The sequence below is a fragment of the Pelodiscus sinensis genome, chromosome 12 (genome assembly GCF_052426305.1).
Source record: "Pelodiscus sinensis isolate ZL-2025 chromosome 12, ASM5242630v1, whole genome shotgun sequence".
Taxonomy (NCBI): domain Eukaryota; kingdom Metazoa; phylum Chordata; order Testudines; family Trionychidae; genus Pelodiscus; species Pelodiscus sinensis.
The window spans coordinates 46,932,228-46,951,215 of NC_143063.1; the positions used below are offsets into that span (position 1 = coordinate 46,932,228).

The 18,988-nt window shown below is 40.0% G+C and overlaps 1 protein-coding gene across 3 annotated transcripts in view; it reads left to right on the plus strand.

Annotated features, from left to right (window-relative positions):
- Window positions 1-18,988, plus strand: part of BANP (BTG3 associated nuclear protein) — a 278,499-nt gene that overhangs the window by 108,025 nt on the left and 151,486 nt on the right. For all 3 annotated transcript variants that reach the window (XR_016350523.1, XM_075939923.2, XM_089781542.1), the window contains one exon: window positions 8,895-9,134. Coding sequence is in view for 2 of the 3 variants with exons in the window: in XM_075939923.2 (XP_075796038.1) it covers window positions 8,895-9,134 (240 nt within the window). In the remaining variant the exon portion in view is untranslated. The remainder of the gene's footprint in view (window positions 1-8,894; window positions 9,135-18,988) is intronic.

Here is an 18,988-nt window from a genome sequence, read left to right on the forward strand (position 1 = left end):
AGTGTAAAGCTGGATATAATAAAGGAAAGAGAAACTTGAAAGTGTACCTAATCAGTTTAGATTGTCGAAGCACATGACATTAAACAACTTACTGAGTGTAACTAAATCCACAGATGTTATTTTTTTAAACATTATCCAGGTTTACAACTAAACAATTTTAAATGATGGCTGTTCAAATCATGTTTATATTCCATAGCCCATCATGAGCCACAAAGTGTGTATCTCCTCTTTAAGTGCCCATTTCAACAAGGTACTGAAGCATGTGCCTTATTTTAAGCATGTGAGTAATCCTATTGACTTTGTACTTATAGTGGCATGCATTTCAGAATCTTGCTGAAGTTGAGCTTTATACTGGTAGTGCTTTGATACAGATGTGCATGTGTTTTTCCTTCGATATATGTGGCAGCACAAATACATGTTCAGTGATGGGAAAAAAAGATGATGTTTCTATATTTGGAACGGTTCATTTGGTCCCACACTCATCTTTCAGCCAAAAGAGCGTGGATTCATTGAAGTATACATCTACTTCATATAATTCAGTTTTTTGAGCCACTCTTCTGATAGGTCTCTTCTAACTATCTTTGGTGGCTAATGTCCGTGTGGAAGTTAAATATGTATTTTTCCAAAATACATGAGAATACATGAGAAACCCACATGCTGTAGTCAAGGTTTCTGTCCCATGAATAAACATGTTTTATGTCTTTGGGAGTCTCTTTGCCTGTACTGTCACTTTTTTTGCTCAAATCTCTTTTGGAGCGCATACACGTAGTACTATTTCTATTGGGTTCTATTCTGTAAGGTTCATGTTGTGTCACTAATGCTGGATGTTAACTCAGTGTTTGTTTTCAGTCTGTGGTGCTCAAGCATAAACCTGGTTTTAACCTGACTGATTGGAAGTTAATAAATCTGCACTCTAAAGTCTTTCAGTTAATCACTGCTACTTTGAACTTATGCAGTGGCAAAGGTGTCAACTTAATTGCCAGAGGTTTATTTTAAAAAAAAGTTGAATCTCTTACAAATCTGCCAAAATATTATTTAATTTCTCTGGAGAGTTGTGTTTATTTTTGGAGAGTTGGGATTGATTTATTTTCAGAAGATTAATTCTGCTTTGTGCCTTTGTACTGCAGCTACCAGGCATTTTCCTCTGGCACAAATGGTAGAATTGCACCCACATTTGTTAGTAAAATAAATAAAGCTGTTCTGAATAATGGAACAAGTTAATTCTTCAAATATTTACATGGGCAGGTGTTTCACTTTATTTTACTTTGTTTTAAAGGGATGATTGACAGCACCTAGTGAGAGAGTGGAACCTAGCTTTGCTTCTATTCTTATTGGTAATGCTCATGTATCAAGCTAGTTAAGAGAATGTATCCCAGAGGAATGGAGTGAGTAACACTTAAGAGTCAATCATTTCCCTGTGAGAGAAAAATACTCATGCACACACATCAGAAAGTATTCTACAGAGGCTGAAACAGCAGCAAACCTTGTTTGTTTTTTGTTCTCTTGATTCAAGATTTCTCCTTACTGAAAATTGTAAGTCCCCCACTCTGTTTCTACACACACCCCTTGAAACCAGTATAGCACTACAGTCTTTGGTCATAGAGAGTGGTGAACTGTGTTGTGAAATGAAATAAATTAACCTAATATGGTTAAGAAGGATTTGAGAATGGCATTGAAAAGCATGCTGCTTTTCTGTGCAGTAGAATGAGACTAAAAGAAAATGTATGATCTTGAACAGCAAAGAAGAGCTAGAAGTTATGATCAGCTCTCGTGAACTGAGTTCCTGAGTAATGAAGAGAGCAAGCCCAACATAAACAGCATGTCTTAAAACTCTTAGTTTAAAAGTAGAGATGAATGTGAAAGTCCAGCTCTCAACATCTCCTCCCCACAAAATGCTTTGGAGAAGTATCAGAGGGGTAGCCGTGTTAGTTTGGATCTGCAAAAGCGACAAGGAGTCCTGTGGCACCTTATAGACTAACAGATGTATTGGAGCATAAGCTTTCGTGGGCAAAGACCCACTTCGTCAGATGCATGTAGTAGAAATTTCCAGAGGCAGGTATAAATATGCAGACCAGAATAAGGCTAGAGATAACTAGGTCAATTCAGTCAGGGAGGGTGAGGCCCTCTTCTAGCAGCTGATCTGGAGGTCAGCATCGGACAAAGTGGATCTTTGCCCAAGAAAGCTTATGCTCCAATACATCTGTTAGTCTATGATGTGCCACAGGACTCCTTGTCGCTTTTGCTTTGGAAAAGAGGTTCAAGATCCAATTTTCTCACTTCAGCCCTTTCTGCATGGAACACTCTTCTTGTACATATGTAAGTCCCTTTCCTTTAAATCCCCTCTTCAAGTGCCACCTTTGCTACTAAGGACAGCTAGATTTGAAGGGAAGATGGGGAGGGACGACAATGCTTTTGTAAATATATAATTATTTTTAAAAATGCATGTGCATATTTGACTGTGTCTCTGCTCCTACATCCTTTGTATGGTTTTTTTACTCTTTGAAAATTGTGAGCTCTTAGGAGCAAAGTCCACAGCTTTCTATGTGTTTGTACAGTACTAGAACAGTGGGTCATTAGCTACTACAGTACAGTATACACATTAAATAATAATAATTGGTTCTTCAAGGAGTATCCCTGTGGATGCTCTACCATATGTGTTTTGTTGCTGCTGTGTTTCTAGTTGGAGAATTAATAAAGCAGTGTTCTCATTTTGTTTTCTGTCACTGTTCGTGTCAGTCAGAACCTGAAGTTGCCCTAGACATTGTGTAAAATTCGCTAGATTAGTAAAATTGTTAGTTTTTCAACTTTTCATAGTTAGAGTTAGTAGATTGTTTAAAAAAAAAGTACAGAAAATCTAACCTTTAATATCAATTGCCTAACCCGCAGGTATTTGTGGTCCAGAATCATTCCCTCTCCATCCCAACTGTAAAATAATATCTAAATTAGTAGCTATATAGCCTTCGGATAGCTGCCCTCCCATCAGATGGGTCCTGTGTGACTCAGTGTTTGGGTGGGGAGAATACAGATCCTCTATTTACGACACAAGGACAATGCTAGCTAATATTCCCTTGATCCTTCTAAGATTTATGCATGTGCTTAATTTAAAGTATGTGAATAGTGCCATTAAAGTGAAAGTTAATTTAAGATTAACCATGAATTTAAATGTTTTCGGATTTGGGGCTTAGTCTATCAATATTATATATATGATTGTATATGTAGCCTAAAGTGCAGACTTGTGTGGGTATCCTGTATCAGAATGACTGGCAGACCTTTTTAAGTGTCTAGTCAATATATTTTGTAATGTTAAAGATTGCAATATTTTAATTTTATGTACACTGTTATTAAACATTTAAGGCCCTGAAACACTAAAATAAATTTTAAAAGCACTACAGTATTGTAGGAACTTTTCCACAATATGCTTTGTGCTTCTGAAAGAAAATTGCACTTATGGGCATCTCTGTTATAAAAATGTTTTCTGTTTTTTTAAAATAAGGAAATGAAACAATATTGATGTTTTTGTGAGAGAAGACAGAAAAACAAGTGGCCTGTTAAGCAACAGAAACTTATAATAAAATATAAGTGAAATATAAATGAACAATTCAATAAAAAAAAATTAACAAATTAGTGCCACAGTTACATTTTTCATATTTAAAGTCAGTGGCCACACCAAAGAGGAAATGCTGGTTGACTGAGATCATTTTGGGGTTTGCATTGTTATTCAGAACATTAAAAGGAATGTTATCTGTTATCACAGATTACAGAAAAATATTCTATCACATGATTTGTTTTTCTTTATATTTTGGCAGAGTTGTGGAATCTATATTCAAATTACACTTTGAGTAAGTTCTAGTCAAACTTGAAAACAGTCTTAAGATAATTCTTTCCTGGTTTTTCAGTTTTTCTTGTTGGCTTAAGGATAGTATGACACGTTGATTCATCTTTAGATATTTATGTGTTTTCTGTATCCGTACTGTACGTGCATTGTATTCAGGAAAAAAAACTTCTGGATAATTTCTCCATATAAAAGTAGAAGATACTTGAGTTGCTGTATTTTCTGAACTGCAATTTCCCTATTAATTATCGGAGGTTGAATAAAGGAAAACTAATCATACTGTCAGTTTAATTTCTTTGCAGAAATAATAGGCTGTTTTAACCTACTGATCTCTCATCACTGGGAGTACTTTGGTGCCATTTCCAGATGTCTATCAGTCTGGCAGAAAGGCTTTCATTTCGAAGAGAGCACTCTAACACAGAGAAATGCAATAACCTGACACATTCAAGATGATTTTGTTTGGACTGAATCAAAAAATTGCTGTAAATATTGAGTAGAAATGTAAAAGGGCTGTTGAAGGTTTCACACAAGCCTTTTTGTTTTTTTGTTGAATTTCACTTTTTATCAGTCAGTTCTTCTGCTATGGGATACAAAGGCAAAGGGGAGAATCTATTGTTGTATTCTTAAAGTACAGTGTGAAAGCAAGAGCTGAAAACTTTTTGAAGGGCTTGTGCTATATAGGTCAGCGCAATAAAGAGCTGTATTCTCTTCCAAACTTTAAGAAATAAAAATAGAGTCACACATAGTAAAAGTAGTAACTTCTATAATCAGAACTACTAATAACAGTTGATGATTTTATTAATGAGAAAAGTTTTTGGTTCATATATGGTGAGATCATTCATTAGCATGGCTGCAGATGAAAGTTGCTTTATAAATGTAATGAAATATATTATTAAAATATATTTATTCCTTGGAGATGAATTAAAATCAGGCAGTACAGTTCTGATAGCAGATTATAGAGTGGTTCACTTAAGTTTGCTAGATTCTCTTGAAAATAAAAGCATATGAGATATGTTGGAAAATGAACACAACCTGCAATACAGTCATTTCTCTGCTTTGTCTGCTACATCGAGTGTGATCGTTAGTAGCAGGATATCTTTTTTTATAACTTGTTCTGAATGCATCTGAGCAATTGAATTTCTTGCCATAATGCCCAGATACCATCTTACACTGTGCAAAGTGTAACTAATGCACTGTAGTTTGAATATAAAGAAAATGTGAACAAAACCCGTTAGGGATCTTCATTTTTCTAAACCAGTGGAAATATAAGAAACAAGCAAGTCCATCAGTGAAAATAAGATTTGTATTTAAATAAAAATATAACTTTAAATTATGTGCATATGTTGATGCTTTACAATAATTTGATACATCATTAATGGTTTACGTGAAGAGGTACATATTTTCCTTTACTTACAATTATGGCCATCTGATATTCATGTATCAATACTGTGTAATTTGACATTTACTTCATACCATCACCGTTCATTGCAGTAAACTTGGATCTGATACTTGCTACATCAGTCAGTCCCAGAGATCTTGTCTCAAAAGCATTCTTTAGAGCGTGAATGTCTTCCTATGTTACATTTTATTGCTTGCTTCTGGCATATAATCTAACAGAACATAGAATATTTAACACAATCCAATATCTGGAAATAAAGACCATGCTTTTTTATGGGTCACATAAACCTATTCACCTTGAAAAGTACTAATTCATCTGAACTCCATGGTTATCATGTGAATACAGTAAACTTCCGATAATTCGACACCTTTATGACCCAGGGGGTGCCAGATTATCAGATATGCCGGACTATCGGAAGGGGGGGCTATGAGAGGTCTAGGGTGGTGTGGGGGGGATGCCACCCCAGACCTCTCATAGCCCCCCCTTCCGATAGTCTGGCTCTGCCCCAGGCGTCCCCGATTCAGCCATTGCTGGTCAGTTTCAGCAGCAGCTGAATCGGGATGCCTGCGGCAGAGCAGCTGGGGTGCTGCCGGGTTGGTCCAGTAGTGCCGCACTTTGGTGCTGCGAGATCAACGTGGCAGAACCCCAGTTGCTCTTGGGGATGCCTGGGGCAGAGCAGCTGGGGTGCTGCCGGGTTAGTCCCGCAGCACCAAGAGGCGGCGCTACCGAACCAACCTGGCAGCACCCCGGCTGCTCTGCCCCAGGCATCCCCAAGTCAGCCGCTGCTGAAACTGACCAGCGGCTGACTCCGGGATGCCCGGGGCAGAGCAGCTGTGCCTCGGGCTTTCCGGAGTCAGCCACTGGTCAGTTTCAGCGGCGGCTGAATCGGGGACAGCTGGGGTGCTGCCGGGTTGGTCTCACAGCGCCGAGGAGCAGTGCTACGGGACCTACCGGCAGCACTCCAGCTGCTCTGCCCCCTGCTTCCCTGATTCAGCTGCTGGTCAGTTTCAGCAGCGGCTGAATCGGGGAAGCTGGGGGCAGAGCAGCTCCAATGGTCCGGCTGCCCGGAGCACTTCCGGGTTCCCGATAGTGCTGGACCATCAGATGCCAGACCAATGAAGTTTTACTGTAGGATGATTATGAAAAACAGGCCAATTTCCAGACGAGTCCTTTTCAACTTATTTATAAATGATCTGGAGAAAGGGGTAAGCAGTGAGGTGGTAAAGTTTGCGGATGGTACAAAACTGTTTAAGATAGTCAAGACAGAAGCAGACTGTGAGGGACTCCAAAAAGATCTCACCAAACTGAGTGATTGGGCAACAAAATGGCAAATAAAATGTAATGTGGATAAGTGTAAAGTAATGCACATCGGGAAAAATAACCCCAACTATACGTACAGTATGATGGGGGCTAATTTGGCTACGACAAATCAGGAAAGAGATCTTGGAGTTATCGTGGACAGTTCTCTGAAAACTTCCACACAGTGTGCAGCGGCGGTCAAAAAGGCAAATAGGATGCTAGGAATTATTAAGAAAAGGATAGAAAATAAGACCCAGAATATCTTACTGCCCCTGTATAAAACTATGGTACGCCCACATCTTGAATACTGTGTACAGATGTGGTCTCCTCACCTCAAAAAAGATATTTTGGCCTTGGAAAGGGTTCAGAAAAGGGCAACTAAAATGATTTGGGGTTTGGAACGGGTCCCATCTGAGGAGAGGTTAAAGCGACTGAGACTTTTCAGTTTAGAAAAGAGGAGACTGAGGGGGGATATGATAGAGGTATATAAAATCATGAGTGGTGTGGAGAAGGCAGATAAAGAAAAGTTATTTATTAGTTCCCATAATAGAAGAACTAGAGGACACCTAATGAAATTAATGGGTAGCAGGTTTAAAACTAATAAAAAGAAGTTCTTCTTCACACAGCGTGTAGTCAACCTGTGGAACTCCTTGCCAGAGGAGGCTGTGAAGGCTAGGACTATAACAGAGTTTAAAGAGAAGCTCGATAATTTCCTGGAGGTTAGGTCCATAAAAGGCTATTAGCCAGGGGGATAAAATGGTGTCCTTGGTCTCTGTTTGTCAGAGGCTGGAGAGGGATGGCAGGAGACAAATCACTTGATCATTGTCTTCAGTCCACCCTCTCTGGGGCACCTGGTGCTGGCCACTGTCGGCAGACAGGATATTGGGCTAGATGGACCTTTGGTCTGACCCAGTACAGCCGTTCTTATGTTCTTGTGTTCTAGGTGTTTGTGACTTTATATATACCATAATACTTCATTACATACATGTCTTTAAAAATAAACCATATAGTTAAAAGATCTGTTTCATATATATACACTTTGAAGATATGTGAAAAAGCAATACAATGCCAGCATAGCATGAATGATTGGCACAAATCCCAAGTCAGCAGCCTTCATGCATTTTACCCTACAAAGTTGTGCAAACATTGAAATTAAAGCCACACAATCTGGGTCAGTCATTATTGAAATCTTAGGTTAGACCACTTGGTTATTCCCCTAATATTGTCAAGATTGTTATAGGAAATTTCATTTTAACTGAAACAAGCAAACTTAGCCTGGCTTAGCATCTCATCCAAAGGGACTACACATTTCCTTGCAGCTGCATCCCGTACTCCAGGTGTGACTCTAGTGTCCACGCTGAACGTTACTCGCTATTTCTGATTAGTGGCCTGAATTCACAGCCTTCTGGCACTGCCAACAAAATTTAATTTCCATTAAGAATTCAGAGTTTCCCTTAGCTTAAAATAAGCACTTACTTTCCTAAACCGTGAGAGTCCAGAACAAGAGCAAAAGCAAAATTTCTGGATAAGGTATAGGCCAGGTATAGCACTAGCAGCCAGTATAATGATTACATATTCTTCTGCTAATGACCTCACCCTTGACTAGGAGGAAAGAGACACTTGAGAGATGAATGGTGATTCATTCTCCAGGCTGGAGCTGGTCCTTTGGTAAATGACGTGTGTAGGAAATAATGCAGACTACTGTTCAGTAAGTCTGAAACAAAACATAACATTTTGTTTGGGATCTTTAGCTACAGTTGAGTGATTGTCCTATTTTAGAACCCTTAAGTAATTAATCAAGGCAATTATTGCTTATTGCTAATTATTTATTTTCCTCAAGCTGTCAGTCTTGCTTAGGATCATCTGGTTGCATTGCTTAAGGGGAAAATTATGATTCAGATTTGTGAGGTTGGAGGGACAAGCCTTACTAGAAAAGTGGTTCACGTGAAGATATTAGCTTCCTTATCCCACAAACATGCCCTGACCCTTATTTTGAGGGGGCAGAATGCGTACAATTGTGGGTGAGATTTTCTTTTGCTCATTGTCCTCTCTTTAGAGACTGTTAAATTTCATTTGTGCGTTGGAAATCTGGACTAAGACTAATTGCTCTTTTTTTGCAAGCCACCAAACAGCTGTTAGTGGTAACCACCTTTAGTTACTGCTGATGTGGATTGGATAAAGGCTTGTTATCCATTACAAACCCTGTGAGCGAGCCAGTCACTACTATGAGCTTTGAAAGAAGTTAATGGAGAACATATTTGGAGAAAAAAAAGGGGGGGGAAGACTTGATGATATTTATATCTTTTCAGTAAAGCTGTTGCAGCCTGTGCCATCGCTTAGAATTTCCTGATTCTCTCTTTTTAGAGGATTACCCCAATGGGACGTGGCTTGGAGATGAAAACAATCCTGAGATGAGAGTCCGTTGCCCCATCACCCCGGCTGACATGCTGCATATCAGCACCAATTGCCGCACAGCTGAGAAGATGGCCCTGACCTTGCTAGACTACCTCTTCCACCGGGAAATTCAGGCCATCTCCAACCTTTCAGGGCAAGGGAAGCATGGGAAGAAGCAGCTTGATCCTCTCATGATTTATGGTATTCGCTGTGAGTATAATATTGAAGTTTCTGGCCTCGTGCGGTATAGAGAGATTTCCAGCTGCACTGTCTGACAAATTGAGAGCAGAAGAGACAAGCAGAAGTAAATCTTTAGACCAAAGTTTTCTAAAGTCTCCATGCACGTTCCTTTTTTTGGTTTATTTGTCAAAATATTTTTGAAGAGACTTTCTCAGTTATGGCTAATGTTATAACCTGGTCTGGTATTTGTTTGCCTCTCCTCTCCCTTTCTAATTCTCCCCAACCCCCAAAATAGAATCCTATAGGAATTAAATTGTCTTCTGGACATCATATTTGAGATACAATGTTTGATGACCATTTACTGACATAAGTAGGCCCTTTCTTATTAGTTTTGGTGCTATGTATGTCTCTTTTTTATTTAGTCTAATTTCTGCATCAGTAAAGTTTCCATTCCTGTGGCACCTACGTGCTGTCATCAGTTAAGCTAGTTACTTCCACCGGCTTGGAAGTATTCCACAGATATTTTGCTAACTGCTCCACCCACTATTTTTTATGGTTTCATTTGGAGTCTCCACCTAGGAAGTACAATCCTTGAAAGATGATTGTCTGACCTGGTGAGAACTTTTTGCTTCCTCTAGTGACATTATTCTGGACAGTACCCCAAGCCTACAATATGGTAAGGCAGGTCATGCCTCAGTCTGACCAACTCCTCCTTTCTCTACAGTTATTTTGGTCTGCAAATTTAGCTTTAAATAAATATATTTTTATGTGGCAAATAGAGATTGTCTGTAGAGGACCACAGCACATTGTAACAAGTGGTGGTCCAACTTAATTTTTCTAATATGTACGTTTTGAAGTGTGGTTCTGCTCTGAAAACTAACTTCATTGTTATTTCTTGAGTTATTTTTGTCACAGACATTGATGCTCAACCCCCACGTAACACTGAGCATACTTTGCAAGGTCTTGATTTAAGAGCTGACATTATTTTCTAGATAATTTGCTCTTGTCCCCTCTCCTCTATGGCAACAAACTAGCTAATCTTAGGGAAACCTAGCTAGCCAGCAGTGACAATAGATTCTAGAACTTGCAGTTAGTGAATGGCCTGGACAAAAAATGCATCTTACATCATGCTGAAAATAAATCCTATAACACTGGAACTAGAAGGGACCTCAAAGGGTCAAATCCAATCCTCTGCCCTCATGGCAAGACCAAACACCATCTAGATCGGCATGGGTAATAATTTTTAATGGGGGCCACTCCAAGATTTGGTAAGTGGGGAGAGGGATTACAGATGGTTTGGGTGGTGATCTAGGGCAGCAGGAGGCAGTGGCATGGGGCAGGTCGTTCAGGGGAGAGACAGGATAGGGTGACAGAGGCAGGCTCTGGGTGGGAGGTGCTTACTTAGGCAGCTCCCAGCCAGCAGCCCTGCAGCAACCTGAGTCAGGCTTCATGACTGTCTGCTGCACTGGCTGTACCACATGGCTCTGCTGCAGCATGGGGTGGGGAGGAGGGAGGGAGTGTAATTTTCCTGCCTCTAGGAAAATTTCTCAGCTCCTATTGACCGGAAACTGGCCAGTGAGAGCTGAGAGATTTTGCTTGGGGGTGGGGAAAGTGTGCCAATCCTTCCTGTCCCTCCCCAGTGTGCCAAGCAATTAGCAGTCACCGTTTAAAGTGTGAGCTGCTATGTAGTAAGTGTGCTGGCAAGGTGGCTATGGGCAGGATCCAGCAGCTTGGTGGGCTGGATCCGGCCTGCTAGCCATCTGTTGCCCACCACTGATCTAGATCATTCCTGACAGATGTCTTCTCTAACCTACTTTAAATATCTCCAATTATGGAGATTCCGCAACATCCCTAGGCAATATCTAAATTGTTGCTGAAGATATTGAACAGAATTGGTTCCAAAACCAACTCCTATGGAATCCACTTGTTATGCACTTCCAGCAGGATTGTGAACCATTAATAACTACTCTCTGGGAATGGTTATCCAGCCAGCTATGCACCCACCTTATAGTAGCCCCATCTAGGTTGTATTTCCCTAGTTTATTGATATGGTGGTCATGCAAAACCATATCAAATACTTTACTAAAGTTTAGGTAAACCATGTCCATCGCTTCTCCCTTATCTACAAGACTTGGTATCCTATCAAAGAAAGCTATCAGATTGGTTTGATATAATTTTTACTTTTCAAATCCATGCTGGCTGTTACCTGTTTCCCTATTATCTTTCGGATGTTTGCAGATGAATTTGTTAATTATTTGCTCCATTATCTTCCCTGGCACAGAAGTTAAATTGACTGGTCTGTAGTTTCTTGGGGTGCTCTTAGTTCCCTTTTTATAGAGGGAGGCATTATATTTGCCCTTTTCCAATCTTCTGCAGTCTCTCCCAACTTCCATGACTTTTCAAAGATGATAGCTAATGGCTCAGACATCTCCTCTATCAGCTCCTTGAGTATTCTAGGATGCATTTTATAAGTCCCTGGTGACTGAGAGAAGTTAGATGTTTTCAAGTAATTTTTAACTTCTTTTCCTATTTTAATTTCTAAAACTACCCCCAATTCCACTAGCATTCACTATGTTAGACATCCAGGCACTACCAACCTTCTTGGTGAAAACCAAAACAACGAAGTTATTAAGCACCTCTCCCATTTCCATGTTTTCTGTTAATGTTTCTCTTGCTTCCCTGAGCGGGAGCCTGCCTTTTGCTCACAACTTAGCTTTGCTTTATATTAGCCAAGTTTTGTCCATTGTTAGCTAGGCCTCAAACCAAGTCTGTGCTACATGGGCTTTTGTTTCCGGTCCTCGTCTCAATACAGAGCCATAGAGAATTGCAAATTTTAAAGATTCTTGTTATATCTTGACAGTTTTCACTGAGTTTCTCATAGCCCATGCTAGTCCGAGTGGAAAGAAATTTATGGGTGTAATAGTCTTGGTGAGTATTCAAACTCTGGATTTGCTTTTTAAGTCATGAAAATATTAGAAGTACTATTAGAATTATGCTCAGTTGTCCCAAATGATCAAATTAAATTGCATTCTGTAAGGATTGGGTGTTTTTCTTGTTACCATTGCCACTAGACAAATGTTTTCTTAGGTTCTATTTATGTGAGAATCCTAAAGGACCAATTTAAATTTCTGTGCAGTGTGTGTTTTCTAGAAATCTCTTGTGTTCTCTTTTTGGTTTAGTAAGACACTCTGAATTCATATTAGTTCACAGGTACAGAGCATACCAAATGCAGCACATTCCTAGTTGAGAAATATCAACCATTGTGATGAAAAAAATCAATTTCTTTTTGTTGGAAATATAGATACAGTTCACATAATAAAAAATATGAGCTTGGATCTCAGTTTTACCAGCTGGAAACAAAGGGGAGGTATGTAAATTCCAAGTAGAACAAACTCATTTTATTCTTTTATCAATATGTATCATTTCAAAAGGTGGACCTCCCTGAAATTTAGCCAAAGAAAACTCTAGCCAAGCTCACTGTCGTTCATGCAAGTGTTTCTCTACTTTAGGGAAAAGTTAAATGTGATAGTGGGTGGATTCAAGATAGAGCTGATGGGATGATAAAGCACTATTGTCTCTCCTTGTGTAGCTCAGTGGCTTTCAAACTACGGGTCATATCCCAGGGCTGGGTCATGAAATGTCGGGAGCTGGGTCTTGTTGCTGCAGGGGGATCAGGTGAGCAGTGGCAGGGCTAAGGCAGCTCCCTGCCTGCCTTGGCACCACAGACTGTGCTGTGCCCCAGAAGTGGTCGGCAGCAGGTCTGGCTCCTAGGTGTGCGGGCAGGGTGGGGGGTGGGCACCGGGCTCCGTGCACTGCCCCTGCACTGAATGCTTACTTCACACTGCCATTGGCGGTTTCTGGGGCACAGCACGGTGTGCAGTGCTGCACCGCTAACCAGGAGCCACTCAAGGTAAACCTCTCCTGCCACACCCATACCACTGCCAAAGCCAAAGCCCCTTTCTACACCCCAAAGCTCTCATCCCCAGCCCTACTCTGGAGCCCACACTCTAGTCAAATTATGTTGGGTCACGGGCACTGACAATTTTTTTCATCTGGGTCATGAGAAAAAATGTTTGAAAACCACTGGTCTAGAGGAGTGGTAGGAGGTTGTCACAGCTAAGCAAAATTGTAATATGTATTTGGGATATAGGTAATTTTTCTGTAGTTTTATAGGTAACAAGGTGTCGGGGGGCTCCCCTCTTGTTTGGGGCTGCCGCCTCCATCCGGGACATCATTCAGACCTATCGGGCCTAGTCCCCTTGTATAACGCCCCTCTATTAGGGGAAATACGGCCCACTGGCCTAGTCTCAAGTATACTGCCCTGTATTAGGGGAAATATGGCCTCCTGGCCTAGTCCTTAGTCCGCAGGCTGAGAAGCCTAGTTCCAAAGTATCCTGCCCCAGTATTGGGGGAAATACGGCCTCCCGGCCTAGTCCTTTAGCCGAGTCCCCACTCGCTGGGGTTCGGGGTAGGGGGGCCCGGGCCCTCCCTCTCCACCGGGCCCCGACCCAGAGCCCTATCAGTGGCGGGTGGCTCCCACCACTGGCTCGGCAGGGGCTCCTCCCCGCAACACGCCGAGCCCTCAAGGGCTGTTCCAGCTCCTTGCCCTGGGTCACTTCCTACCGCCTTCCCCCGGCCCGTCACTGTCCCACCTGTCAGCATGAGTCGGGTGGCTGTCACCGCACTTCCCAAGTCAGCAGGGTCAGTGGTGGTCGGTCCGACGCCTGGGTCACGGGGGGTTGGCTGGTGGCTCCGCCATTGGGGTCGAGCCCGGCTTGGGCCTGGCAGTGGCGCGTTCTGCAGGCCTGGCGACCCCCTCTCTGGTGGTCCGGTCGGTGCCCCGGGTGGGTGGGCACTAGCTCCAGCTCTGACCATGGTCTGCCCCTTCTGAGCAGGCCTGCAGCTTTTTCTACCTGGGCTCCCTTGGGAGCATGCCCAGTAGGGCTGTGTGGGTGGGGCCCTCTCTGCCCCCTGCGCCAGGTGGTTTCCCTGGGCTTGAGTGTGGAGCGGGGCCGCCCCGTCACAGAAGGATATTGTGGGAGGTAGATTATGGTACATATAGGGCATGTCTAGACTACATTTTTTTTTCAAAAGAAGATATGCAAATTCGGTGGTAATTTGCATAGCTTCTTCCAATTACTTTTTCAAAAGAGGGTTTTTCAAAAATGAAAGTAGTCTGGATGCGTTTTTTTTAAAACCCTTTTTCGAAAAACTGCGTAAATCTCCTCCTTTTTTTAGGAAGAGTGGTTTTTTCAAAAAAGGGTATTTTCCAGAAAAAAACCTGTGTCCAGACTACTTTCACTTTCAAAAAACCTGCTTTCAAAAAGCAATCGGAAGAAGATATGTAAATTAGCGTTAAATTTGCATATCTCCTTTCAGAAAAAAAAAAGTAGTCTAAACATGCCCATAGTGTTTGAAATAGTCTTAGACATGGATGAAGGACACCTGATTGTGTGACTAAACAGTAGGCACCTTGCTCATATAACACTGGTTACTAACAGAGATTACTCAATCAGTTATTTGATGCTTCAGGGGGTAGCCGAGTTAGTCTGTACAGGAAAAAACAACAAATGGTCTGGTAGCACTTCATAGACTAACAAAACATGTTTCAGATCATGAATATGTGTTGGTGGCTCTGGAAGGGCTAATAAGACACACTGATAATTTTGTTCTTGCATATTTTAGAGGCCTTTTCAGGTACTTGTACAATGCAAATGATGATACTTTTCTAAGTTACTGCATGGAACAGCATTATTTTCATACGTTTTTATAAGGCTAAATAGTTTTGTTTGAAAATTTGTTCATAAAATGAAAAAAAAAAGGAATCTGTTTACAAAAGGTGTGCATGTAGCCGCCTAAATTTATGTGCACAGGTTGGATGATTGCTGCCCTAAGTGCTGTTTGTACGTGCATTTAGTAGATTTGTATGTGCAAAGCAGGCTAATGAAAATGAGGCTCCTTAAGTGAATCTGTGTGATTATATTGCTGTTATAATTTAAAAGGGAGATTCTTTGTAAAAGTAACACTAATTGAAGTTAGGGGTACTTGCAGCATCTAAAACAGAGGTCTATTGGCTCCACTCAGTGTTAGGGTATCTGAAAGTGGTTGCGTGTGGCTAGTGAGGCTTAAAATAATTAGCCAAGGCATCAAAGAGTAGAGATGAAGGGACCAATTCACCTTGTACAAAAAAGGAGTCCAATACTAATGTGAATGGCTCAGCTGTTGTGATTTTTGTGCTATAAACTTCCATATCATCACTAGCAATAAGTGAGTAAAAATGAAATTCCCTTTTGGTTGCTTGCTTATTAATTGTCTGCAACATAAGTAAGCACATGTGAGACTGCACATCTGTAATGATTCTTGAACACTCAAGGTGAAATTCTGTCCCCATTGAAGTCAGTGGTAAAATTCCCATTAATTTCAGTATGGCCAGAATTTCATCCCTACAGTTTATCGGTGCACTGAAAAAAAATGCAAGTTCTGCAGTGCCATATTCTCTTGGTCACACCACTTTGTGGACAGGCTGTCTTATTGCTGATATGTTGTTCCATAAACTCCAACAAAAACTAAGGTCTGCAGGGAGGTGAGAACTGAATCATGTCATTGTCCTCAATATGAAGACTGCGGCTGCTCAGTGCTTTGCTGTGTGTATTTTAAACTTACATAAAAATCTAATGTCATCAGGCAACTATATAACATTCACAACTAGCAAATTCAGTTCCTTATGGAGATCTTTTGGGTTTAAATTTCATCTTCTAGTTTGTCAGTGAAAAGATTAAAGACTTTCCTCCCTTTCTTTTTCTGGGGAAAAAATATCCAACCAAATCTGTATTTAATAAAACATATTTTGAAAAGTATAATATGCAGAAGCCACTCTTTCCCAATGAAGGGATGTATGTTTATTAAAAAATTCTTGATATATTGCATAAGTTCTGCCACAACAGAAAGGCAGAGTTTATCTATAGAGGTATATATTTTCAAAAAGTACTTGTGGGGTGGCAATGGAGAACGAGCTTTGGCAAGTAACCAGAATAGTTTAAACATACTATATGGTTTTAAATAGCTCATTACTTCAGCTCTACCAAAAATATAGGGGTTTTCTGGTGAAACTCGATCTAAGAATGTTAGCAGTTAGGACTTTCTTTGTTATAACTGAAAATGTAGGCTTAGCTCATATTTAGATTTTATAACATCTGCAAACATGCTTTTGGGTTTTTTTAAATGTATACTATAGGAAGCTAGAAATGCAGTAAAATGATACACTGCTAAATGACTATTTGTGATCTGGAAAATAATATAAAAGAGGGAATTTGTTATTGGTATTGAGTACTAGTGGAATAGCAGTAGTGCCTTTTATAAGTCACTTTCAATATCTCAGTTATTTTAAATGATCTAACAATATAGATAAGCCGAAAAATTATACATTCTGCTTGAATGTGAAAAAGAGTTGAAGTTTTACAATTTTGTAATAATTTTCACATTAGCAAACATGGTAGCTATGAAAGCAATTCTATAATAAAATGCTCTTTCACCTCGCTTACAACTTTCTGGAAAATATCTGGGTGTAGAAAGTTTAACAAAATCTTCCACAGTCTTTTTCAAATCCTTTCTTAAAGGAAGTAGACACTAAATATGAAAAATCATGATCAATGCCAATGTTGGAATATTGTTCCAATTTTGGTATTAATAATTATTTTTTATATTTAGTATCGACACCCTTTCTGAAAGAACTTGAAAAAGTCTGCATAGTTTAAAAGTATTTGTATAATTCTTCATAAATCTTAGTACTATTCTGCTGAACATTCCCCACAGCGTATTATAAAGTTGCTGACTTCAATTCTAGGGTTAACTTTATTTCATCTTGAATACATATGTGTTGAGATGTATAAAATAGTATATATCAACTGCTAAAATTGAAAACAGCGATTATATGGCACTATCATAATATATGTAGAAAAACAAGCTTCCACATTTTTCATATTATGTTAAAATCCATTTGAGAATATGTCTGATTCGAGCTATGCTATAAAATGTGTCTTTTCTTTTTCACTTGATATGAGGCTGTTAATTTTTTTAAAAGAAGGTCAAATAAGAGACTTGGTTACAAAAATTTAGTACTCTTGTTAGGTCGTAGTCCTAATACCGGTAAAAGTAGTGACCAGATTAGCTGAAAGAGACGTAAGTATAGTGCCTGGTAGAAAAATCAATTATAGGTTTGCCTGATCCAGGAGAACTAGTGTGACTATCTTAAATAGAATTCAGCACCCTACTCCTTCATGAAATTCATTAAAGATTACTTTTCTTCTCACGAGAGGCAGATCTCCCAGACCTGTGTATTAGGAAATACATTTTATTCATGCCTGATTGCATAACTAGTGCCAGTCTGATCTGTGTATGTACATAGACATTCACATAACCCAAACATATGTTATGGGGATGTAAGCGACTAGTTGACTACCCGATGAGCAAGTGACTCGACTTGTCGCTCCTCCCGCTTTCTGCCTCTATCAGAAAGAGGCAGCAAGAGGGGGGAGCAAGAGCCAGTGCTGGAGGGAGCTGGCTTAAAAGAGAAACCTGCAGAGGAAAACACATTGAGCTGAAGCAACTAATACTCTGGATGACTATGTATAAGTGTTCTCCTGCATGAAATGGGGATTACTTCACTTCTAACTATCTACATAGATTACCCCCTCCAAATCTCTTTACTTGGCCATTGCACAGATAACAAGGATCTCAAGATGGGAATCTTATCAAAGTAATTGCACGTTCTAGGATTTTTTTTGGCCGTCTCAGGAAATATATATTAGCATTATAAGCTGTGCATGTGATCTTGGCTATCCAGATCATTGATTCAGGAGGCTACCCTTTAAATATTAGCGTCTTGACAGGTTAATAAGTTGTTATTCAAAACACACAGATGACTATTAATTTATTGTTGTCAGCTTCAGCCTCTCTTTCTGAGGATTTTTGTCTTAATAACATAGGTTAAATCACAAATGTTCCATATGTCAATTTCACCTTCAGTAGATACTGAACATTTAATACCAGAGAAGAAACAATACAAAGTCCTGCATCCACAGACGCTAAGCCCAGCTACCACTATGCCCATCTGACTGCTTTCTAGTTTACGACTAGTAGTTGCCATTATTATAACTATTTAATAGAGGGCTATCAAACTTAATGTATGAAATAACAGAAATAGGAAAGATACCCATACCTTCTCCATTTATCCTCTTTGCGCTCTCATCTTTTTATGGTTGGTTTGGGGTTTTTTTGCATCCTTTTTTTCGTCAGCTCTAGTTTTACATCGACCTTTACTTTCCATGATTCTGCACTAGGCTTTGTGTGATGTCTTGAAACTCATTCTATGCATTGTATCAGTCTCTGGTGGAATATAACCAGAAACACAGTATAAAAACACTTGGACCAGATAAAACAAATGTAACCACAAGTCTTTGTTGGGCCCAACACTTGCAGCTGTGCATGCAGCACTTGGATTCCTCCAGGAGAGCCAGAAACTGTAGCCGTTCTCATTTTGTTTAATATCTTGTTCTAATAAAATACTTATTAGAGAGCTTAAATGACTTGGTTGAACAATCTGTATTTTACACACTAGATGAACTGGGTAGGGTTTTGTATATTTAACACAAATTAAAAATATTGCTCTTCAAAGAGAGGAGTGTATTTTAATTTGGTCAGGATAATACTCTAGGGAGTCCACTGTAGAAGGCCTGCTAATCATGCTTTTAAAAATACCCATCACACAAATTTCATTTGGTCCTTAATTCTAAGATCACTGGCAAACTAAAGAGAGTGAATCCATATTTCACAGTTAAGTCCATAGCTGGGATATTAAAGAGAATAAAGGAGTCTCGGGAAAACAA